Source organism: Sinocyclocheilus grahami, unplaced genomic scaffold (genome assembly GCF_001515645.1).
Source record: "Sinocyclocheilus grahami isolate Dianchi unplaced genomic scaffold, SAMN03320097.WGS_v1.1 scaffold638.1, whole genome shotgun sequence".
Lineage (NCBI taxonomy): Eukaryota > Metazoa > Chordata > Actinopteri > Cypriniformes > Cyprinidae > Sinocyclocheilus > Sinocyclocheilus grahami.
Window position 1 is genome coordinate 512,312 of NW_015505817.1, and position 26,810 is coordinate 539,121.

The 26,810-nt window shown below is 36.5% G+C and overlaps 1 protein-coding gene across 1 annotated transcript; it reads left to right on the forward strand.

Moving 5' to 3' along the window:
* Nucleotides 1-10,159: 10,159 nt before the first annotated feature.
* LOC107558251 (tyrosine-protein kinase SYK-like) lies at nucleotides 10,160-25,785 on the forward strand. The gene is made up of 12 exons (XM_016241881.1): nucleotides 10,160-10,297; nucleotides 11,913-12,357; nucleotides 13,888-14,048; nucleotides 15,923-16,070; nucleotides 17,142-17,225; nucleotides 19,344-19,436; nucleotides 20,645-20,646; nucleotides 20,735-20,944; nucleotides 22,324-22,513; nucleotides 22,671-22,811; nucleotides 24,389-24,501; nucleotides 24,750-25,785. The coding sequence occupies exons 2-12, from the start codon at nucleotides 11,956-11,958 to the stop codon at nucleotides 24,820-24,822; spliced, it is 1,617 nt and encodes a 538-aa protein (XP_016097367.1). The 5' UTR covers nucleotides 10,160-10,297; nucleotides 11,913-11,955; the 3' UTR covers nucleotides 24,823-25,785.
* The last annotated feature ends 1,025 nt before the right edge of the window (nucleotides 25,786-26,810 follow it).

Genomic DNA, 26,810 nt, shown 5'->3' on the forward strand with positions numbered 1-26,810 from the left:
CTGACTCTCTCGCGTTCTCTCCCCGTGACGTCACGAGGGATTTCAGTGTTTCTCAGCTGCTGCTGCTGCTGCAAAACACACGAACAGCCCTCATTTATGGTGTGTATTGCGCCAACATTCGGTTTTATAGTGTTTGTAAGGCATACAGACTTCCTTCACACTTTCTTTTGCACATTATTCAGCTTTAGTTGTGCCATCTGTGTCACATTAAGGCTATTTATATAGCAGTGTATTCAGTACAAATTGTTTCAAAACAGCTTTACACGGATGAACGATAAAATAACAATGCTAGGCTTCTTTTGTGAAGTTAAGAAATTTAAGATTAAAATGTACTGAATGTTTAACATTCAAAATATAAACACATAGCAATGGCAATATATGTGACCCTGGAGCACAAAAGCAGTTTTAAAGCGGTCATATGATGCTTTTTTAAAGATAATTATTTTGTGTATTTGGTGTAACAGAATATGTTGACATGCTTTAATGTTCAAAAAACACATTATTTTTCAAATACTGTACATTATTGTAGGTCCTCTATGCCCCGCCTCTCTCAACCATAATGTATAATAACGCTTCCTCCAGTAAAAATCTCCTGTTGTCTCTCACATCAAAATCCACCAACATATTTGTTTAGAGCTGTTTTGGGCTGTTTTCACTTGTAAACAGTGCTTGAGCTGTGCAGATTTCTCTCTTGATTCAAGCCAGACCATTTTTTTACTAGAGGAAGCATTATTATGGATTATGGACTCTTATTTAGCCAAAAGCAAAGGTCTGAGGTTAAAAACATGCAGCTTTTGTCTTCTCAAGACATTAACTGATGGACTGGAGTGGTGTGGATTATTGTGATGTTTTTATCAGCTGTTTGGACTCTCATTCTGACGGCACCCATTCACTGCAGAGCATCCATTGCTGAGACAGTGATGCAATGCTACATTTCTCCAAATCTGATGAAGAAACAAACTCATCAACATCTTGGATGAGCTGAGGATGAGTCCATTTACAGGACATTTTCATTTTTGGGTGAACTATTCCTTTAATATCCTGCTGGATGTCAATAGCTCATGGAGTTCCTGAAGTCGGTTCGCTAGAGAAGTGAGAGGTTATCTGTCATTCTGTTCAGGTCTGTTTAAAGGCACAAGTAAGAATGCATTACGGGGCTTGGCCATACGCTTCCTATAGTGAGATGTTTGGAAGAGAATCTCTTCTGTTCTCATGGACCCCAGGTATGATCTGTATGTCAGACCTAAAATGGACTGTGTGCTACACTGCAAAAAAAATCTGTTAAATTTACGGTAAAATACCGGCAGCTGTGGTTGCCAGAACTTTACCGTGTATTTCAATAATTGATACAACGTTAATATGCAAACCTTTGAGTTAACTCATTTTACTTGCAGAAACCGACTGCACTTAATTTGGCCAATTGGCATTTGTTTACAAACTAATATTTATAATGTTGAAATACTGCAAGTATACGCTGAGGATGAGTCCATTTACAGGACATTTTCATTTTTGGGTGAACTATTCCTTTAATATCCTGCATGGATGTCAATAGCTCATGCAGTTCCTGAAGTCGGTTCGCTAGAGAAGTGAGAGGTTATCTGTCATTCTGTTCAGGTCTGTTTAAAGGCACAAGTAAGAATGCATTACGGGGCTTGGCCATACGCTTCCTATAGTGAGATGTTTGGAAGAGAATCTCTTCTGTTCTCATGGACCCCAGGTATGATCTGTATGTCAGACCTAAAATGGACTGTGTGCTACACTGCAAAAAAAATCTGTTAAATTTACGGTAAAATACCGGCAGCTGTGGTTGCCAGAACTTTACCGTGTATTTCAATAATTGATACAACGTTAATATGCAAACCTTTGAGTTAACTCATTTTACTTGCAGAAACCGACTGCACTTAATTTGGCCAATTGGCATTTGTTTACAAACTAATATTTATAATGTTGAAATACTGCAAGTATACTGGTATTAAGAACTGTTTTGCTTAAATCCATGAAGAAAAACCTACTGATTTATGCAAAGTCATTAAAAGCATCAATTCAACTCAAATCTCTTGCAGATAACAGCAAAACACATTCATGTGTGATTGAAATCATTGAAAAGATTCACACTGCATCAGTAACTACACACCTTTAAATATAACAATAAGCAGTATAACATCAGTGTTTCTCTGTCTGTCCTTTACTTAAACACAGGCTCTGCTCTCCAGCGCAATGGTGACCCACAAAACACAGGAATTTGACTGTTAGATTTTACAGTATTTTGCTGTTATTTTTCTTGATTTTACAGTGAAATATCGGCAGCTGTGGTTGCCAGTAATCTATAGCCACTAATTGAGATCAGTGTATAAGATCATGAGATGATTATTTCATGATCATTAGTAGTTATCAAAACCACTTCATTACAATTTCTCTCAGCTCTTCTTGTCACAACAAATGTGCTTTACATACACAGATACAACAGCAGAGAAAAACTAATATTAAAGAGTCAAGGGTCAAGAGCCCAACTAAAGCAACCACTGATCTCCAATATGGTGAGGTCAAACAAAACATTTTCAATACAATATAAACCTCGGTTAATTCTCAAAGCATTTTTGTAGATATATGACAGAAATAAAGTGAGTCTGGTTAGTAATGAGTGAAGCTAGTAATGCTGTTTGTGGAGTTGTGTAATCCTCCTCTGCTGTTTTATTTCGGTTAATTTCATCTAAGTCTGTGACTGGAAGTCAGTTGTAGTTTTGTTTCTTGTTCTTTCCTTCAGTGATTCTGCTTGTTAACAGCAGCTGTTCATCAGTTCCTGAATTCACTCATTAGTTTTTAGTATATAGTGGACTATATAGTGAACTAATGTAGGGAATAGTGAATGAGGCTGTAGGGTGTGATTTCAGACACAGTCTATGAGTGTTAACCCTGAGGCTACTTTCTCGAAAACTCTAATAGTTAGATCTATTACAGTTATTCACCGTATATTGTAAGGAAACTTACTGTTAATCATTTAACAGGTTTTTACTGTGGCATTTCTACAATCTTTTACTGTTAAAATCACGATAATTTTTTACAGTGTAGCTCTCAATCTAGCTGTGAAAGGCCGATGGACAAGTGCTTCAGATTTTCCACAGGGGTTATCAATGCAAATCTGAGTTTCTGTGACAGATCCAACAGTGCGGAGGGCATAGAGTCAACCTCTATGAGTGACATCCAAAAAAAAAAAAAAGTTATTGATCATCAGTACAAAACTGCAAGTTTAAACTCTTCCTAAGAACATACAAAGAGGCATGATGAACTTTCAAAGACTTATTAAAATTGTACTTTTGTTTTTGCAGATTTTGTGGTCAGCCAGCCCCCATGACCAAACACACAGCTCAATATGGCAAAAATCTGTTCATAATTTAGCATCTTTAGTGTCTTGGCATAACGTTGGCCATGTTTATGTGATTTTCACAAAACCCATAATGGCCTTCTTGTTGGGCAGAGCAAATGAGTGCCATTTGTAAGTTGTCCAGCTTGATGAGTACAAGTTTGGTACATATAAGTATGCATGTACAATATACAGTAAGTACCAAGTTATTTACCCCTGCCACTCCCTAGAGCTGACTTTTGCCCATGCTTAATGGATGACCAGGAATTTCAAATTGAATGAGTTTTTAAACACAATCTAAACAGATTAAACTTTTGATAAAATGCTTTTAAAATAAAACTTCTTTCTTTTTGTAAAATATTTTATTGCATTACACATTTCAAACAGTAAAATGATAACAGACCCAAGTGTAAACTACAGCACATGTGGGTTTGATAAAATCATCTTTGATCAGTTTATGAAAATAAACGGCTGCTAACCACAGCGTCTATTGGTATAACAGATGTGGTCTGTGGACGAGTTTCAGTTGTTCTGAAGCATTGTGCTGCCCCCTCCTGAGAGCAGACGAAACTTCACAAACTGACATTACTAATAAACTCACTGCATTCTCCATTCAGCATATTAGAATGATTTCTGAAGGATCATGTGACACTGAAGACTGGAGTAATGATGCTTCATCACAGCAATAAATTACATTTTACAGAAAATAAATGGTAATAATATTTCACATTAATGGAGCGTAGCGATAGTTCTGGCAGGCCATGTTAGTCAAGCTCGCATCAGCTGACACTCAGCTGATCCACGTCTACCTATAGGATCACGACACGAATCATAATTCCCTTCATAAGGTCCCTTCAGTCATTATTCAGCAGCTATTGCTTCGCTCAGGAACTAATCACCCACCTCCATCCCCAGCTCCTCCTCTCGTCCAGTCAGGACTTGGCAGTGAATATATCATTGAGTCAGACCACTGAATCATGTAGTTAAAATAATCACGTAGAACATTAATGGTATCTGCTACATTTATCATTTATGTTGGTTCTGTTCTGTTACCCTAGGGGGTTACCCTATCCATGCTAGGCTGCGTGGATGGGCAGGGAGTGTTGCCCAGAACAGAACCATTCCCCCAACCTAAAATGAATGCTAATCGTAAGTTACATTGACGATAGTGGTCCATGCAGCCTTGGTGAGCATAATGCCCAGTTCAGACTACACGATTTGCTTGACGTAGGGTGTCGTGGGGATTCGTAAACGACAATGGGCGTCGGGACGCAAGATTCCATCGTTTCAGCACGTGTAGTGTGTCATAGTGGACGACAACCGATTCCACGTCTGCGATGCTTCACGACAGAAAGACTAGCATGTTTAATTTTTTTTCCGTCGTCCACGACGAGTTCTGTCTTCTTGTCATAACAAATGTGCTTTACATACACAGATACAACAGCAGAGAAAAACTAATATTAAAGAGTCAAGGGTCAAGAGCCCAACTAAAGCAACCACTGATCTCCAATATGGTGAGGTCAAACAAAACATTTTCAATACAATATAAACCTCGGTTAATTCTCAAAGCATTTTTGTAGATATATGACAGAAATAAAGTGAGTCTGGTTAGTAATGAGTGAAGCTAGTAATGCTGTTTGTGGAGTTGTGTAATCCTCCTCTGCTGTTTTATTTCGGTTAATTTCATCTAAGTCTGTGACTGGAAGTCAGTTGTAGTTTTGTTTCTTGTTCTTTCCTTCAGTGATTCTGCTTGTTAACAGCAGCTGTTCATCAGTTCCTGAATTCACTCATTAGTTTTTAGTATATAGTGGACTATATAGTGAACTAATGTAGGGAATAGTGAATGAGGCTGTAGGGTGTGATTTCAGACACAGTCTATGAGTGTTAACCCTGAGGCTACTTTCTCGAAAACTCTAATAGTTAGATCTATTACAGTTATTCACCGTATATTGTAAGGAAACTTACTGTTAATCATTTAACAGGTTTTTACTGTGGCATTTCTACAATCTTTTACTGTTAAAATCACGATAATTTTTTACAGTGTAGCTCTCAATCTAGCTGTGAAAGGCCGATGGACAAGTGCTTCAGATTTTCCACAGGGGTTATCAATGCAAATCTGAGTTTCTGTGACAGATCCAACAGTGCGGAGGGCATAGAGTCAACCTCTATGAGTGACATCCAAAAAAAAAAAAAAGTTATTGATCATCAGTACAAAACTGCAAGTTTAAACTCTTCCTAAGAACATACAAAGAGGCATGATGAACTTTCAAAGACTTATTAAAATTGTACTTTTGTTTTTGCAGATTTTGTGGTCAGCCAGCCCCCATGACCAAACACACAGCTCAATATGGCAAAAATCTGTTCATAATTTAGCATCTTTAGTGTCTTGGCATAACGTTGGCCATGTTTATGTGATTTTCACAAAACCCATAATGGCCTTCTTGTTGGGCAGAGCAAATGAGTGCCATTTGTAAGTTGTCCAGCTTGATGAGTACAAGTTTGGTACATATAAGTATGCATGTACAATATACAGTAAGTACCAAGTTATTTACCCCTGCCACTCCCTAGAGCTGACTTTTGCCCATGCTTAATGGATGACCAGGAATTTCAAATTGAATGAGTTTTTAAACACAATCTAAACAGATTAAACTTTTGATAAAATGCTTTTAAAATAAAACTTCTTTCTTTTTGTAAAATATTTTATTGCATTACACATTTCAAACAGTAAAATGATAACAGACCCAAGTGTAAACTACAGCACATGTGGGTTTGATAAAATCATCTTTGATCAGTTTATGAAAATAAACGGCTGCTAACCACAGCGTCTATTGGTACAACAGATGTGGTCTGTGGACGAGTTTCAGTTGTTCTGAAGCATTGTGCTGCCCCCTCCTGAGAGCAGACGAAACTTCACAAACTGACATTACTAATAAACTCACTGCATTCTCCATTCAGCATATTAGAATGATTTCTGAAGGATCATGTGACACTGAAGACTGGAGTAATGATGCTTCATCACAGCAATAAATTACATTTTACAGAAAATAAATGGTAATAATATTTCACATTAATGGAGCGTAGTGATAGTTCTGGCAGGCCATGTTAGTCAAGCTCGCATCAGCTGACACTCAGCTGATCCACGTCTACCTATAGGATCACGACACGAATCATAATTCCCTTCATAAGGTCCCTTCAGTCATTATTCAGCAGCTATTGCTTCGCTCAGGAACTAATCACCCACCTCCATCCCCAGCTCCTCCTCTCGTCCAGTCAGGACTTGGCAGTGAATATATCATTGAGTCAGACCACTGAATCATGTAGTTAAAATAATCACGTAGAACATTAATGGTATCTGCTACATTTATCATTTATGTTGGTTCTGTTCTGTTACCCTAGGGGGTTACCCTATCCATGCTAGGCTGCGTGGATGGGCAGGGAGTGTTGCCCAGAACAGAACCATTCCCCCAACCTAAAATGAATGCTAATCGTAAGTTACATTGACGATAGTGGTCCATGCAGCCTTGGTGAGCATAATGCCCAGTTCAGACTACACGATTTGCTTGACGTAGGGTGTCGTGGGGATTCGTAAACGACAATGGGCGTCGGGACGCAAGATTCCATCGTTTCAGCACGTGTAGTGTGTCATAGTGGACGACAACCGATTCCACGTCTGCGATGCTTCACGACAGAAAGACTAGCATGTTTAATTTTTTTTCCGTCGTCCACGACGAGTTCTGTCACATTGGTTACGTTGACCAATAGCAGCACAGAAGCTCTTTCATACACAGGTTTCAAACATGGCGAAAAGAAAAGAGAGATGATGGTGCTGCTAGGTGGAATTATGAGATGGAGGAAAGGTTGGTGGAGCTGTGGCAGCAGTACTCCTGTCTGTATGATGTGTCATCGAGGGACTACCACGACAGAACAGACGGTCTACACTCTTGTTTTCAGAAGTCAGTCGCTAGTTCCGCCTTCTCGATGACATCACATGCGTCGTTAATGAATGGTCAGGAAGCAACGTGCAGTCTGACATGTTTCTTGTCCAAGATTTTAGGAGTCAAAATACAAAAATATCGTGTAGTCTGAACCCGGCATAAGAGACTTCATTAAAGACATTTAAAAATCATAATGTTTCCAAACATTTGACAGGTACTGTACTGTAACTTCAAGTGCATGTTCCAGGAAAGAAAGAAAGAAAGAAAGACAATGAATTGCTGCCACCATTTGTTCCCCACATATCATGAAGCGTAAAATGCGATCCAGGTTTCAGAGTTTTGCAGTAAATGTCACTTTGTTGCGAAATTCTCAGATGATTGTTTGTGGCACAACTCTGCATTTCCCTCTGTTGCTAGGATGAAACACCCTCTGTGTTGGCATTTGTAGCATAAGATCTGTTATTTTAGCATTTATTATAATTATACAAAACAACATGTATTTTAAAAGTGTGATAATCACAGACTGACATTCAGATATAATGCAGAACATTGTGAACAAAAGTAAGCAATTCAATTTGTATAATATCTCAGCTGGGTTGAACCGCAAACACATCTGCTCTTCCTGCTAGTTTACCGATTATAAACCTTGCACATATTAAACATGTTAATTTACAGTGTCGTTTCTGCGTTATTTTATGGGTTATTATTGTTCATGCGAAGGTTGTGACTTGCATGCTTCAGATATTGATTTAAGTTTTTATTAAATGTTATGCAAAGCATTGCTTACTTGTTATCATGTTAAAGTATTATCTCAATAGATGTGTGCTAATTAGGAGGATTGTTTGGTCCAAATGTACTGATTAATACAAAATCAGCTTGATTTAATTATGAAAACCATTTTTTCCAGTATATTTTGAATGTTATGAACTGTAATGCAAAATGAACATTTTAGTAAATCTCATGGATTATTCCTTGGACTAAATATCTGCTATTATATGTTTTCATTCTCAGGAAGTCAAATATAGGACAAAAAAAAAATAGTGAAGGAAGTAGGCAGAAGTTTCTCAAAATGAGGAAGTCTACAAATAGTAGAAAAGTTTGTGTCAGTACAATAACAGCAACACGAAGGTGAAAAACTTTTGAGTACACCAGTATTCGCTCAGTTTCAGTTTACTCTTAGCGTTGGTGTTCCTGAATTAGCTTCTTTTAAATTATCCACTGAGTTTTTGGTCATACCACATCCTGTTCAGTTCGACAGCAATGTGTAGTCACTGTCCAAAGTGAGGGGAGTCGGACACTTTGTAAGGTAAGAATATGTCTGTTCATGTACTGCATCAGATTTTGTGCTCAAGTATGATGTTAAACTGGATGAATTCTTCAGGCTGAGTGAATTAAGCGTGAATTAAACCAATTAAGTGAATGATGAAAAAAAAAAAAACAATTACAGTTTTATACAGTTGTATTAGAAACAGTAACAGTATGCATCATATTAAATATTCTAATAGTAAATCTTAATATATTGATTTGGAATCATGAAAACAAAAGGCAAAAGTTCTAGTGAAACTATTGAAATTATTTGTGTAATATCTCACTTTGTTGTGGCATTACCTGATCTGGCATTATTTAGTTACTTTGAAGTAAAAAAGCAAAAAGCAAAGCTGTTCAAGAATATCAGATGTTTCTCTGTCTTATTGTGGTCTGATATTTCTTTTAAAGAAGGCAATTATTAGTTTGTGATTATTGATTAAATATAAATGTGTTTAATGTATGTTAATAATTCAACACTAATTCATTAATGATTTGCATATTAAAATCCTGAATATTTGCAATAATGTTTTTCACATTATGCATAAGAGACTTCATTAAAGACATTTAAAAATCATAATGTTTCCAAACATTTGACAGGTACTGTACTGTAACCTCAAGTGCATGTTCCAGGAAAGAAAGAAAGAAAGAAAGAAAGACAATGAATTGCTGCCACCATTTGTTCCCCACATATCATGAAGCGTAAAATGCGATCCAGGTTTCAGAGTTTTGCAGTAAATGTCACTTTGTTGCGAAATTCTCAGATGATTGTTTGTGGCACAACTCTGCATTTCCCTCTGTTGCTAGGATGAAACACCCTCTGTGTTGGCATTTGTAGCATAAGATCTGTTATTTTAGCATTTATTATAATTATACAAAACAACATGTATTTTAAAAGTGTGATAATCACAGACTGACATTCAGATATAATGCAGAACATTGTGAACAAAAGTAAGCAATTCAATTTGTATAATATCTCAGCTGGGTTGAACCGCAAACACATCTGCTCTTCCTGCTAGTTTACCGATTATAAACCTTGCACATATTAAACATGTTAATTTACAGTGTCGTTTCTGCGTTATTTTATGGGTTATTATTGTTTATGCGAAGGTTGTGACTTGCATGCTTCAGATATTGATTTAAGTTTTTATTAAATGTTATGCAAAGCATTGCTTACTTGTTATCATGTTAAAGTATTATCTCAATAGATGTGTGCTAATTAGGAGGATTGTTTGGTCCAAATGTACTGATTAATACAAAATCAGCTTGATTTAATTATGAAAACCATTTTTTCCAGTATATTTTGAATGTTATGAACTGTAATGCAAAATGAACATTTTAGTAAATCTCATGGATTATTCCTTGGACTAAATATCTGCTATTATATGTTTTCATTCTCAGGAAGTCAAATATAGGACAAAAAAAAAATAGTGAAGGAAGTAGGCAGAAGTTTCTCAAAATGAGGAAGTCTACAAATAGTAGAAAAGTTTGTGTCAGTACAATAACAGCAACACGAAGGTGAAAAATTTTTGAGTACACCAGTATTCGCTCAGTTTCAGTTTACTCTTAGCGTTGGTGTTCCTGAATTAGCTTCTTTTAAATTATCCACTGAGTTTTTGGTCATACCACATCCTGTTCAGTTCGACAGCAATGTGTAGTCACTGTCCAAAGTGAGGGGAGTCGGACACTTTGTAAGGTAAGAATATGTCTGTTCATGTACTGCATCAGATTTTGTGCTCAAGTATGATGTTAAACTGGATGAATTCTTCAGGCTGAGTGAATTAAGCGTGAATTAAACCAATTAAGTGAATGATGAAAATAAAAAAAAACAATTACAGTTTTATACAGTTGTATTAGAAACAGTAACAGTATGCATCATATTAAATATTCTAATAGTAAATCTTAATATATTGATTTGGAATCATGAAAACAAAAGGCAAAAGTTCTAGTGAAACTATTGAAATTATTTGTGTAATATCTCACTTTGTTGTGGCATTACCTGATCTGGCATTATTTAGTTACTTTGAAGTAAAAAAGCAAAAAGCAAAGCTGTTCAAGAATATCAGATGTTTCTCTGTCTTATTGTGGTCTGATATTTCTTTTAAAGAAGGCAATTATTAGTTTGTGATTATTGATTAAATATAAATGTGTTTAATGTATGTTAATAATTCAACACTAATTCATTAATGATTTGCATATTAAAATCCTGAATATTTGCAATAATGTTTTTCACATTATATAAACTAAACTTTATATATAGTGAGCTCCAAATGTCTAAATTGTAGATCACTCCGGAGACTTTTTTGGGGTTCAAAATATAATTAAGAAGGAAAAAAACAGAAGGTTATAGGGTTTTGAAACTTTTACGAGAAAGATTACTGCAAAATTATGAAATTCATGAAACATTTTACTTGCATTGTTACCATGTTCTAATATAATTTATAATGAAAGAACTGTATAATTGAGAAGTTTTCTCACTATTGCTCTTAGACTTTTCAGTATATATACATTATTGTCCAGAGTTTGTTGATTATTATTAGTAGTAGTGTCTTACACAAAGCCAAACTTACTTAAAAAATCATTAGAGCAACTTATTTATATCTTAATATAGGGCATGCTATTATTATTCCCCCTTTTTGGCTTAATAAAACCCCTTAATAAAATACATTTTATAATAGCTCACAAAAATGTAAATTACATATTTAAAATTTGCATGTCTAACCAGTGGCACACGTCTCTGTAGCTAGACATGTTTTATTAAAGTCATTGTGCTGCTTCGCTGCATTTACTGATTTAACACAAAGCTACAATTACCTTTTTTTATTTATTATGTATATATATATAAATACACACACATACAGTATATATTTTGAAAATATTTATGTTTATACATTTATATACTCATATTCTTATATATTATATTTAATATATAAACATAACATAGTTTTCTTAAATATATACATGCATGTGTTTGTATTTATATATACATAATAAATATACACAGTATATATATACACACATATATTATGCGAACAAAAACTTTTATTTTGGATGCGAATAATCGCGATTAATCGTTTGACCGCACTACAAAGTATCTTCATGGAACATGATCTTTGCTTAATATCCTAATGATTTTTGGTATACAAGAAAAATCGATAATTTTGCCCAATATTCAATGTATTGTTGGCTATTGCTACAAATATTATGACTGGTTTTGTGCCCCAGGGTCACATTTGAGAGATGATCATAAGATCAAATTTAGGATGGTTTCTGCGCAACATTTTATAACTGAGGCCCATTTTCTTTTTCAGGTTATTAGCGGTCCTCTGAGCTTTGGCAGACGGTTGAGCAGATATGGCAGACAGGGTGCAGGTGCTGCCGTACTTCTTCGGCAATATCACGCGAGAGGAGGCGGAGGAGTACCTGCGGCAGGGAGGAACGGGGGACGGCCTGTACCTGCTGCGCCAGAGCCGCAGCTTCCTCGGCGGGTTCGCTCTGTCGGTGGCCTACGGTCGCCAGCTCTACCACTACACCATCGAGAGGGAGATGAACGACACCTACGCCATCGCCGGCGGAAAATCTCACAGAAACCCCATAGATGTGATCGACTACCACTCGCAGGAGTCCGATGGGCTCGTCTGCCTGCTGAAGAGGCCCTTCAACCGGCCCCGGGGCACCGAGCCTAAAGTCGGGCCCTTTGAGGACCTCAAGGAGCAGCTCATCCGGCAGTACGTCAAACAAACCTGGAACCTACAGGTGGGTGCCACTTCATCTGGTAACACTTTATTTCAATAGTCCACTATAGACTACACTCTTAAAATTAAAGATGCTTAAAAGGTTCTTCACAGCGATGCTATAGAAGAACCATTTTTGGTTCCACAAAGAACCATTCAGTCAAGAACTGTCTCTTTCTTACCTTTTTATAATCTGAAGAACCTTCTTTCGCCACAACGAAACAGAAAGCTTCTTCAGATGTTAGTTAAAGGTTCTTTATGGAACCATTTAGACAGAAAGGTTCTTCTATGGCATCGTGAAGCACCTTTATTTTTAAGAGTGTATAAGTAACTTTTTGAGTACATATCAGCTTAGCCTACTAACCCTAACCATAACCCAGCAGTCTACTGTAATGACTGCTAGTTGACATGCACTGGCAAAATGACTTATAGTCTAAAGTAGACTATCGAAATAAAGTGTAATCCTTTATTTAATTTCGGTAACACTTTATTTAAAGGCAACACATGTTATATGGTTTCACTTTATTTACATACTTTGTTGACTATAAGTAATATTGCACCTACATATCTACTAACTCTCATTAGAGTAGAAAATACATGTAGTTAATTAATATTACACAGCACTTAAATGTATAATTACACTGTAACAAGGACACCTTAAAACAAAGTGTAACCTTAATTTCTCAGAAGTTGCTCTTTCATAACTCAGAAAGCTTTTAGGGTTTGCAACACACTTGCATGGCGAGTCATACTGTACTCTAACTTTTTTGGTGAACTTGTATGAATTTGTACAATGTCTTTTGTATATTTTCATACAGTACAATCTGCTTGTGCTCCACCGATGGTTTTGTTCAGGCTGACCTTCATGCTTACTTTATTTCGGAATACGTTTTTTATGAATTGTACAAATGCGCCGAAACGTTAAATAGTTATGCTTTCTCATGAGTTTGGTATTTGAGACTTCAGTTATGCTCAGAGACAATTGCTTAAATAGAGCATTGAGCTCATGTATTTACTATATGTTTCTTTGTCTTCTTGTGCATGAAACAACTTTCTTTTTTGGCTTATGTTTTAAATCATCCTTACTTTTCCAGCAAATCCCCTCCAATCACCTTGCTCATGGGTACACTGTAAAAATGGACTATTTACAGAGTATATTTTATGAGAAAATACTATTTCAGTCTGAAACTTTAACTGAAATTTAATGAAATTAGTGAACATTTTATATAAATAATACACATTTTTACATCTATGTTCACCCAGTTCCTAATCGATAAAGTCCCATCTTACTTTTTTCTTGTTGAATAGTCAGAAGTTATGTGAGATTACGAGAATAAAAGAAGTTGTGCATATTGCATGTTTCACTCGTCACAGCAACCTTCACACGTTTTGTTTTTGTTGCAGTCAACTTTTGAACATTTGCAGCAATTGTGAATACATTTATGCCACCCCTGTGCTGCATTAAACAAATCATAAAAGCACATTTTTGGTATAAGACAGGAGCAGTTTATTAGCTATTTCTGATTTATTATTATATATTGTGGTGTGGCAGGGTTCGGCTCTGGAGCAGGCTATCATCAGCCAGAGGCCTCAGCTGGAGAAACTCATCGCCACAACGGCTCATGAGAAGATGCCGTGGTTCCATGGCAAGATCGACCGCGAGGACTCAGAGCAGCGGCTGCTCAGGAGCTCACACTTCAACGGCAAATTCCTGTGAGTCTCATGCCCTTGTTGGACTTACTCTGCAAGTACAAGATAAATGAGACATGATCTTGGGTGTTGAGAATTACACTCGTAAAAATAAAAGTGCTTCACGATGCCATAGAAGAACCTTTTTTGTATAAATGGTTCCAAAAAGAATCTTAAACATCTGAAGAAGCTTTCTGTTTCGTTGTGGCAAAACAAGGTTCTTCAGATTATAAAAAGGTAAGAAAGAGACGGTTCTTGACTGAATGGTTCTTCTATGGCGTCGCTGTGAAGAGCCTTCTAAGCATCTTTATTTTTTAAAGTGTGAACCCAGAATACATACCTTATTAGCTACAGTATATAATCTAGATTTGTACTTCCATTCAAAAGTTTAGGGTCAGTAGTATTCGTATTTATTATTTTAAGAATAAAGAAAGGAGGCATTCAGCTGATCAAAACTGACAGTAAAAACGTTTAGATTGTTACAAAAGACTTTGGTAGCACTTTATTCTAAGGTGTCTTGTTACACATGTTACATGTACTTACTATTATAATAACAATTAATTATGCATAATTACATTCAAGTAACCCTAAGCATATAGTAAGTACATGTAGTTAATTAATATCACTCAGTACTTAAATGTATAATCACACTGTAACAAAGACACCTTAAAATAAAGTGTAACCAAGATTTCAAATAATCGAACTTTCAAAATCAAAGAATCTTGCACAAAATGTATCTCAGTTTCCAGAAAAATATGAAGTTTCCAATAAGTGTTTCTCAAGCATCAAATCAGCATATTATTATGATTTCTGAAGGATCATGTTACACTGAAGACTGGAGTAATGATGCTGAAAATTCAGCTGCGCATCACAGAAATAAATTACATTTTACAATATATTCACATAGAAAGCAGTTGTTTGAAATTATAATAATATTTCACAGTTTTGCTGCTTTTACTGTATTTTTTAAACAAACACATTCAGCCTTGGTGAGCAGAAGAGTCTTACTTAAATAATATTATATTGCATCAGCATTTAATTGAAATTTCTAAGGTCACCAAAGTAAAGCAATATGTTGTTGTTGTTGTTTTAATATCTTGCTTTAATTACACGAATGTTAGTCATTTAGAGTTGTGGTTAAATTCTAACATACTTGTGTGCATGCACTCTAATCATTTTTAGCGTCTAGATTCAGATTTGATATAACCTAATATATATTTACATTCATTTTAAGTTCATCGATCATCTTCAAATTTGAATCCCAAAACTATTGCGAAGAACCAACTTCTGAAAGCCTACACAAGGTGTGGGTTCGAGTCAGCAGTGGATTGCAGGCAGGGTTTGGACTGCTCTGAAGTGAAAGAAGCGAGGCAGAGAGAGGCAGCCTGTGGTTTCCGCTGTCACACTGTTTGAGAGGACTTCCTGAAGTGACCGAAGACGCAGTGTGCTGGGTGGGGGTAGTGCGTGTCAGTACAGTGTGCGCTTGCTTTAAATAGAACACCATCTGAAAACACACGTATGCAATGAAGCGCACAAAACAACGGAAAAAGAAGAAAGTTTGTTTATAAGACAAATATGGCTTTGTCATCATGAGAATCATGTCATTAGCATGAACTTACTTTCTTTTTACTAAAGCTTTTCAAAAATATATTTCTTCGATATTCTATATTAAAACATTGATTAAACATTAGTCTACAACTACACCCACTGTACGTTGAATCTCAGTACCCTATCTTGTCGGTTTTGAAAGCGTCAGTTTTTCTCCTCCAGCTCCATCTAGTGCTGATTTGTGTATGATATAACCAGAGCTCAGTTTGCAAGAGCCTTTGTAAAGGACTGTGAATTATTCTCTATCTTCTGCTTAACATTTACTGTATCGTTCTCTCTCCTCCTGACAGAATTAGACAAAGAGAAAACAATGGCAGAAACGTGTCCTATGCTCTGTGTCTCCTGCATAATAACCAAGTCATGCACTATCGCATTGATAAAGACAAGGCTGGCAAACTCTCCATTCCTGACGGGAAGAAGTTCGACACACTTTGGCAGGTAAATAAATCCTGTCAAGAGAAACCTTCTCAGCAAGACCTCAGAGTCTATACATACTGTACATGTCAAAAGTTTGGAATCTTTACGATTTTTAAATGTTTTTAATGAAATCTCTTGGTAACACTTTAGTATAAGGACCAATTCTCACTATTAACGAGTTGCACTGTTATAAGTGCTCATATTCTGCATGAGCATATTCTACATCCCCAATCCTACCCAATACCTAAACTTAACAACTAATAAGCAGCAAATTAGGAGTTTATTGAGGCAAAGGTTGTAGTTAATGGTTTGTTACTAATGAGAATTGGACCTTAAAATAAAGTGTGGCCAGTCTCTTCTGCTCACCAAGGCTGTGTTCAAATATACAGCAAAAACAGTCATATTTATGATTTCTGAAGGACACTGAAGACTTCCAAACTTTTGAAAAGTACTGTAAATGTAGAAAATCTGATAATTAGCAAAAAAGTGATGCATTGTTATTTTAGGCTTATCGTATTTGCTGATGTCCTAAAGAGGATCTTGTAGAGTTAGACAGTTGTTTTGGTGGCCAGCAGGACAAACGCCACGGTATATTTAGATTTCCTGGTTGAGAGGCTGCGCATGATGCATGGCATCAAAGGTTCAGCAAGGTGAATGCTACAGCTAGGCCATTAACTAGCCGTCAGAAACATCTCTCACTCACACTGTGATTAGGAGAGAAGTGCATGGTTCGAATGAGGTGAGTGTGCAATGAAAGTGTATGTTGATATAGAAATAGTTTGATTTTCGTGAACCGTGTAGCTTTTCAAAGGTGTGCTCATCTGGAGAATGTAAAGAAGTCGTGCTTCTTTAAGTTATATAAACAAAGCCTCCTATATAACGCTATCTGTTCATATATTGTGTCCTGTATATATATTCTTTTCAGCTGAAGCTTTACGTGACAGTACATTGATGAGAGTTTATGGACCGTTCGTGAAAAGCAATGTATTCTATGAAACAGGCCTCAGCGTAAGAAGCGTAACCACAATACTGCGTGACGCTGAGATGATGTCCAGAATCGGGCTTTGATGTGCACTGTGTTGTGTGTTACAGCTGGTAGAACATTATTCGTACAAGCCTGACGGCCTGCTCCGAGTGCTCACCGAGACCTGCCCGAGACCATCACAGGATCCAGGCGTAAGTACAGTCACATCTCTAACAAACGCAGCAGTGACCATGTGTTCTCATATCAGATTGCTTTAAAGAAAAGCCTTTAAAGGTGACATATCATGAAAATCTGACTTTTCCAGGTTTTAAGTGCTATAATCAGGTCCACAGTGCATACACCAACCAAGGAAATGTGAAAAAGATTAACTCAGTAACTTTGTTTTGGTAAGCCTTTTTCTGCAAGCGTCTGCAAAAACAAGCGCGTCTAATCTCGCTCCCCTGGTGACGTGGCAAAGGGATCTCTTAATCTGCCCCTTAATCTGTAAATTTCCACTCATGGCACCGTCATTTTGATTTCGCAAGCGACAACGGTGTATTAGTTCTCATGCCATGGTGAAAGTTTGAGCAAAACATGCTAACTGTTCTGTGTTTGGCTGCACAGACGAGCACAGAACACTGTTTAGAGTCCCAGCCTCAGAGGAGACGAGAGAGCAGTGCATTTATTGATTTATTTACTGTATATTGCTGCTGCCACACAGATCTAAAATGAACAAGCGATTTATTTCCCAGCTGTTTACCTTCACAGACATAACCAACTGTTTTTGTAACTCGTGTGTGTTTTTAACGTAAACTTGTGTGTGAATGAGAACTTAGTTTAGTACTCGCATGCTGTGACAGCCGCTTTCTGTGCGTGTGCTTCAGTTGTGTGCTCTCAGAAAACCATATATCAGAAGATTAAACTAATATGGTTTAAAACGCATGGCGATAAACATGATAATCAGAACCATAACAGATGTTTTTAGCAGGTACGAGCTGTAATGGCGCAGCTCTATTCTGGAAAAGGGGGCGGGGAGCAGCAGCTCATTTGCATTTAAAGAGGCCGGCCCAAAAAACAGCCTGTTTCTGCTTCCACTCAAAATAGGCATTTTCAGAATGATATAATAAATGATCTGTGGAGTATTTTGAGCTGAAACTTCACAGTTACATTCTGGGGACCCCTGAGACTTATATTACATATTGTAAAAAGGGGCATAATATGTCACCTTTAAATTGCACTGACATGTCAGACTATATAAAACACTCACATTCAGGACTGTTGTGCTGTTTAAAATATCCACAGATAATTGTTAATTGTTTCACTGAATATATATATATATATATATTTAAAACACACGATTTTAATTTAACTTTTTAACAGTTCATTAAACTTGGTGTAAATTGAAAATAAAGGGGTTCTCAACTGGTGGGCCGTGACACAAAAGTGCTGTCACAGACAATAGGGAAAGACAGTGCTAAATGCAATAATAAAATGCAACTAACTAAATAATTTACAGACATGGTGATGGAAACAGTATGAGATGGGAGTAAAAATTCCTCCAAGAAAGAAAAGATTCTGGTAATTAATTTCCCATTCGTTCATGAAAGTTTTGCATTCCTCCGAGGCTAAATGTCCCCCAAAAATGTTTGCATTCGTTCACAAAAATGATGCATTCCTCTGAGAAACATTGTATTTGCTCACAAGGAAAGTTTGTCCAAGAAACTTTGCATTTGTTCTCAAGGAACACAAAAGTTTTGCAAACGGCTGCAAAGTTTCTTGGTGGAATGCAAAACTTTTGCAAGTAACCACAAACGCACTGAAATATAATTTTCTCTCTCATCTAATTTTTTTCCAATCACCATGTTCCGGACAGCAAAGCAAAATAAAGCTTATTACATTTCCTCATCCTCAAAAAATGAGGTGAAAAAAGAAGAGGAAGATGCAGATTATGAATGATTGAGGACATCAGGATAAACATGATATGTTCTGACCACAATTTGTTTGGCTGCCAAAAGCATGAAACCGCAATCCTATTTGCAAGAGATCTCTTTTTTTATTTATATACTGTGTTGGCTTTTGACCTTGGAAGAAGTTTCTCCTCTTCTTCATGGACACTGATCGCCTCACATATAATGAATTCTCAGTAAATGTAATTACGCATTCGATTGTGATTTAAGGTGCCATGAAGAACACAGGAAAGTTTGGTTTGACCATGTCCCTCTGTCCCATTGATGCATGCAGGCATTTCAGATAATGTGCCTGTGTTCTATCAGCTGTTTCTATGCGAATCTGTGTATTTTCACAGTTGTAATCGTGTCGTGTGCTTGTAGGGTCATATTGAAAATCCATATAACTTCAGATCAAACCTCAGAGGTGAACTTCCTAAGCCTAATATCTTCAACAACACAGCTAATGAACCGGAAGTCTCACTCTTTTTTAATGATGTAAATGACATAATTATCAATCCTATTTGCAAGAGATCTCTTTTTTTATTTATATACTGTGTTGGCTTTTGACCTTGGAAGAAGTTTCTCCTCTTCTTCATGGACACTGATCACCTCACATATAATGAATTCTCAGTAAATGTAATTACGCATTCGATTGTGATTTAAGGTGCCATGAAGAACACAGGAAAGTTTGGTTTGACCATGTCCCTCTGTCCCATTGATGCATGCAGGCATTTCAGATAATGTGCCTGTGTTCTATCAGCTGTTACTATGGTTCCTCACTTTATCCTCCGGCCTCTGCTCACTCTAGCCCCCGGCCTCTGCTCACTCTAGCCCTCCGGCCGTTCCTCACTTTATCCTCCGGCCTCCGCTCACTGTTCTGACTCACAGATTACAAGTAAGTTTTTTATTTTTAAAGGATTTGCCACTGATGATTCAAACGCGAGTTTTGGGCAGTGTAGAGTAGCGCTTGTTGTTTGTCATTTTTCCGATCACAAATGCAGACATGGTTTTATGTTTACACGGCGCGATGCAACGCAACTCATAAAAAGTCATTATAATCCTAATTATGTCCCCACTGGATGCAACAAATGCCTCGTTTATAATGGGTTTTAATGTTTTTGTCTCGTCGCTCCGGCCGGACAGGGCATCACAATATGGCAAGGGGCGTAATATTTCCGTCACACGCTTGAGGTATTCGGCCAATCACAACGCACTGGATAGCTGGCCAGTCACAGCACACCTCGCTTTTCAGATCGATGAGCTTTGTAAAAATCGATGTGTTTCAGAAAGGCGGGGCATAGAGGAGAAACAATAATGTACAGTATGAGGAAAATATTGGGTTTTTTGAACCTTAAACCGCATAAACACATTTCATTACACCAAATACACAAAATAATGTTATTTTTAGCAGCATCATATGACCCCTTTAAGGATATCAAATCTGTAAATGCTGCCCAAAGTCAATATTCAGTGTCAGTAAATCAAACCATTATGCAAGATCTTATAAGCCGTTATTCTCACTCTTAAAAAATGCAATCAAAATAATTACTTATTGGTATTGTATTCTAAAAGCCTGAAATTGTTTAAACAACGAAACAAATCAATGTTGTATGTGTTGTTTTTTTTTCTTTCTTGCCACAAATTATGTTGGGAAATGTGTTCTGCTTCCTCATGTATCGCAGAAGTGTTGAGTTTCCTGTTCATGTGCACTAATAAACACTATTTCTGACATGACTTGAATACGAGTGGATCTTCCCTTATGTTTGATTCAGGACACAGAAGATTGTCGCCGTTAAGATCCTGAAGAACGAGGATAATAACGCGGCAGTGAAAGACGAGATGCTGCGGGAAGCGAACGTCATGCAGCAGCTGGATAACCCGTACATCGTTCGCATGATCGGCATCTGTGAAGCTGAGAGCCTCATGCTGGTCATGGAGCTCGCTGAATTGGGGCCCCTGCACAGGTTCCTCCAGAAGAACAAGTACGCCGTGCTAGAAATTCTACAGAGCATATGAGAGTTGTGCTGAACTGTGAATACAGTAATATGCATTGATAAGCAATGAGGAGTAACTACAGTCACAATTGACTTCCATACAATCACAGAGTGACCACAGTGAACAAGCTAAAAATGTCAAAAACTTATGATTTTAGGCTATACCTAAAAACTGTGCACTGTATTCCAGGTTTTCTGAAGCCATGGTAGCATTGTGTGAGCTGCACATAGAAATTTAGTTTTTCATTTGATAACATTAGTAAATGCATTAGCTAACATGGAATTATCAATATATTTTTACAACATTTTTTTATTCTATGTGCTAACACTTTAGATCACGTATTCACACATTTTCCCTCAATAAACTCCTAATTTGCTGCTTATTGATAATAAGTAATGTAGTTGGTGTAGTAGCTATTTTTAGGTATTGGGTAAAATATGGTTATGCAGAATAAGCCATTATAAACAGCAAAAATTCTAGTAGTATGCATACTAATAAGCAGCTAGTTAATAGATAGTTTTCCCTAGTCTAAAGTGGTAATGTTAGTTAACAGAAAAAAACAATTGTTCATGTTTGTTCACAGTTACAACAGCTACAACTTTTGATTTAAGAAATTAACTATGATTAATAAATGCTGTGTAAGTATTGTTCATTCTTAGTTAACTACTGCGGTTAAATAAAGGGAACAAATTGTAAAGTTGAAAAAGTTCCCCTCAGTAACAGGTAAGCATTGCATTTAGTGACATGACAAGAACCAGTGGTCAAACTGTTGTTCTGTGAAATTTCATGGACACTATCCAGTCTTTTAAATAAAAATACACAGGATCAGGAGTTCCCTAAGCAGACTTTGCTTGCAATGGTTATGCGAATTGACCAATAGAAAGCTGCTTGGCTTGACTTTTGTGTGATCTGTGCTTCATGCATTGATTTCACCAAAATGACACGACACTCTTAAAAATAAAGGTGCTTCACGATGCCATAGAAGAACCTTTCTGTCTAAATGGTTCCATAAAGAACCTTTAACTAACATCTGAAGAAGCTTTCTGTTTCGTTGTGGCGAAAGAAGGTTCTTCAGATTATAAAAAGGTAAGAAAGAGACGGTTCTTGACTGAATGGTTCTTTGTGGAACCAAAAATGGTTCTTCTATGGCATCGCTGTGAAGAACCTTTTAAGCACCTTTATTTTTAAGAGTGTAATACACTTTGCATACAATCCACCTAATGGATTTGAGAAGTTAATGTATTTGGTTTTTGGTTTTGGTCCGTGTGAGGAGACTGAGCTTGTGCAGTTTCATGACTGAACTTTAAGTCATAAACAATAGTAGTACTGTTAATTGTGAATAGCTTTTCACTTTGTGTGTTTTCAGACACATCTCTATGAAGAACATCACAGAGCTGGTTCATCAGGTCTCTATGGGAATGAAATATCTGGAAGAGCACAACTTTGTTCACAGAGATCTCGCAGCCAGGAACGTGCTTTTAGTCACTCAGCACTATGCCAAGATCAGCGACTTTGGACTCTCTAAAGCCCTGACAGAAGAGGAGAACTATTACAAGGTATAGTCACCAGGAACTAATCACAAATACCAAGTAAGAATGAAAGCCCTTTTAGATCTACAGTACATACCCTCATTACAAAGCTTCATGTTAGTTGAGTAGAATGGGGGTTTAAGCAGAGCGTAGCCCTGACTCATCTTTGTTTGTGCTCCTGTAGGCCAAAGGTCATGGGAAATGGCCGCTGAAGTGGTACGCTCCCGAGTGCATGAACTACCTGAAGTTCTCGTCCAAGAGCGACGTGTGGAGCTTTGGAGTCCTGATGTGGGAGGCCTTTTCACTCGGACAGAAACCGTACAAGGTGTGAATATGCATATTATGTTACTCCCAAGACATATTTTCTATTGTTAATCAGGCTGGGTGATATACTGATGACTGAATATATCAATAAGTGAATATGTTTGAAAATGGTCACAATGCTTTTAATGCCTAACAATAAACACAGTTCTGTCATGACAACTCTCGGAGGGATTGGCATGGTAATGTACATGACAATGTTAATGTATTTGGTCTTGGCGGAATAGATCCGCTACGCTGCTGCTGCGGCAGAGCAAGTACTGAGACTTGCTACTGCCAATACATCCACAACATGCTGCTGTGAGCCTGTAAGAAAAAGCGCTGCTGCAAATATAACATACATGAAATAACCCCCATGCAGCATACATGAATCACCTCGTAGAAGATCTATACAGGTGGAGCTGGGGAAGGTGGAGGGTTTCTGAAGCAAGCTGCAACTGCTACTGCAAGCCCTAGTCATATATTTGAATGTTGAGCAGCGAGCTCATTGGCTACCGATACAGGAGAGAACCAATCAGCTGTGCCATGTGATAATGATGTCATTAGGCCAGACTGAGTTAGACCTATCGGACTGCGCCATCTAGAGTTTCATGCCAGAACTCTGTATTTCTTTCTGGTATTCATTTAGTGACAGTGGAAAACCTATGTTATTGCTGCTTTAGTTTTGCATGGTAAATCTGCATTTGAGCAAACCTTTTGAAACTACTTCCCAAATTTTCTTAAAGAAATCTGAATAGCCGTCCATAAACTAACAAAATGAAATTCTTCTTTTTCGTGGTGATGCTTTACAATAAGGTTCAATTCATTCATACTATTTAATGCTTTAGCTATCATGAATTAACAATAAACAATCAAAGTTAATGTTTATTTATAAATATATTATTCTTTGTTATTGAATAATAATTAATAATTGTATTTCTATTCTTGTTTTCTTTTTATTTATTAAAAAAGCGTGACCATCTAACACTAGCACTCTCTGTTCTATTTCTATTCTATTTACTTTTTATTCATTAAAAAAACGTTCTTTTTATTTATTATAAAATAATAACTTTTACTCTGTAACACTAGCTCTCTCTATTCTATTTCTATTCTATCTCATTTTTATATGTAAATGGAAATAATGAATGTTCATAATACATTAACTAATGTTAGTTTATACAACATGAAGTGCTAAAAATCTATTAGAACACAGTAATATATTAACATTAACCGTGATGAATAAAACATTACCAAAAATACTGTCTTTGTTAGTTCATGATACCTAATACAATAATACACAATATTAATTAACTTAACCTCGCAAACTTAGTCCATAGTGGCTCATAAGCCACTATAGCTACATTCACGCTGGGCTTTGTTTGTTTTATTCAATATAATAAACTCAATAGCATTAAATGAACTGTATGCAGTATGGTATGTGGGCTTTAGGATCCCCTAAAATAATATTGACATATATACTGTATATTGAATATCATCTAAATCGCAAACTGCACATCCGTCCGTTTAACCACCAACCGTGAGCCGGTGTTTGAAAATGAGCGTTTATTCTAGCAATGTTGGTTTATTCCGTATTGTCTGTAGGGTATGAAAGGAAATGAAGTCATCCAAATGATCGAGAGTGGAGAGAGAATGTCCGCTCCAGCCGACTGCCCGCCTGAGATGTACAACCTCATGAGGAAATGCTGGACATACAAGTACGTTCACTGGATATATCGGCACAATTCTGCATTCACAATCATTCCATAACTTAAAAAGACAAATGACTTACAGTGCACTATGCTAGCAGTCTTTAATATCCTGCACATGAACATACTGATAGGAGAACACTGGTTATAAGCAATAAATGATATCATTTTATTTATTATACAGAATCATGTGTAATAAGGATTAATTCAATTCAGTACATTGAAGAAGAATAAATGGTTGTGTTCTGTTTCTGCAGGCCGGACGAGAGACCTGGATTTTCAGTAGTTGAACCCAGATTGCGGCATTATTATTATGACATCTCTCAGTGATGAGCAAACATGTACAATTACACAACACGGTATTTCAAAACAGTCAGTCCGTTTAAGGTGGTATAGTAATTCACATTTTTCATGATAATATCTGTTGTTTATATATGTTTTCCTCCATCATTGGTGCAAATTCTAATTAGATGATTGACAGCAGTTTGTTTTTAATCATTTAAAGCAATAACTCTCCTTGTAGTATTTGTTCTTCCAAACTATTTTTGTTAGAAACTGTACAAATTGGATTAATAAGCAAAAATGCTTTTTTTGCTTCTAAAAGCATGTTTAGAAAGAACATCAGTGTTTTGTGTTTGAAGCCAAGTCAGTATTTTAGATGTAACAGCAATAGGATGACCAGTCAAGAGCTAAACATGTCGACAGTATTTTCATTCCTGACTGGGTTTTTGTCTTCATCTAAGTGCCAAATTCTATTTTTTTTAACATCGAGTGTATGGTTAAAAAGTTGAGTGTTAAAACAGGCTGGCATTCATTCTCTGTGTGGACAGTGTCTACTTCTCATGATCAGGTACAATGTAAGCATATATTTTGCATGTCATCTACGACAGCCTAAGCAAGGTCTTCATCAGTAATCTTTTAGGATTTGTTTTCTCCGTGTTTCTGCTGTCCTATATGTCAATTCATTGCATATTCGTTGTGATTTGTCAGCTTGATTCAGTCGCGCCAGACTTTGCGCAAGCTTGATAACTGAACAGCATGGCATGACACATTCAAATCTTGCTCTTCCTCACTTTGATGAGATTGATAAATGATGCTGAGCAAACTGAACATGTATGGCTGCATTGCGATACGATTTCAAAAAAATGCTTTCAAAAGAAATAAAGTCATTTATTGATTGTTTTCTTGGATGCACTAAAATATGAACATAGAGAAATAAAAATGTCCTTCAGTCTCACTCTGGATTGAAACACAATGGAATAAAAAATAAGCATATCATATTTGATTAAAGTAGCCAGGGGCATTTTCAGACCTCTGTAGTTCTTTGATTTGTTCCGAAACAGAAATTAAAATGGTTTGAACTCTGGACACACAGAAAACTAAGAGAACGTAAGGTAACATTTCTACATTAGTTATTAAAATACATTAATTAGTCCATTTACAGTGTAAAATTGAGAGAAGTTATGCATTATCAAATGGCAAAACATCAGGGTGTTTGTTAAAAAATACGAAATACTACATTAATAATACAGCCTCCACACAGCAGGAACTCAATTCTACAAAATCAGTGTACCATTTATGACTGAATCACCTTTGGTCCAGGAGATGGCGTGATATGCAGCAAAACAAGTGAAGCCCAATTTTGTCAAATTTCAAGAGATGCTAACATAGGCTATTCAGCCTTAAATTAAACGTATTACTCAGTATTTTATTCACCATTTCAGTATTTGTCTGTCAGATGTAAATGATAAGGTTCTTTGATATTTGCAAACTCTATCCTAGCTGAAGTTGTTGATCTGGAACACCGGAATTTGGAGCAATTATGGTAAATAAACATTCTCATCTAAACAGATGAAATCAAACAGAACGTCCTGAAATATGATTTTTTTTTTTTTTTTAATTTTGCGTTATAGTTTTGCTATTTTTTATGGCTATACGCTGACTAAAATACCACCAAGGAATAAATCTTAAACATGCTAAAAATCAAAAATTGAATTTTCTTTATAAAGTTACATTTACGGACTTTTATGCCTTGATTGGACGGGAGTCGAACTCGGGACGTCGTGGGCACATTTGCGTTATATATGTGACCTTGGACACAAAACCAGTCATAAGGGTCAATTTTTTAAAATTGAGATTTATACATCATCTGAATCATTGATGTATGGTTTGTTAGGATGGGACAATATTTGGCTGAGATACAACTATTTGAAAATCTGGAATCTGAGGGTGCAAAAAAATCTAAATATTGAGAAAATCACCTTTAGAGTTGTTTAAATGAAGATCTTAGCAATGCATATTACTAATCAAAAATTAAG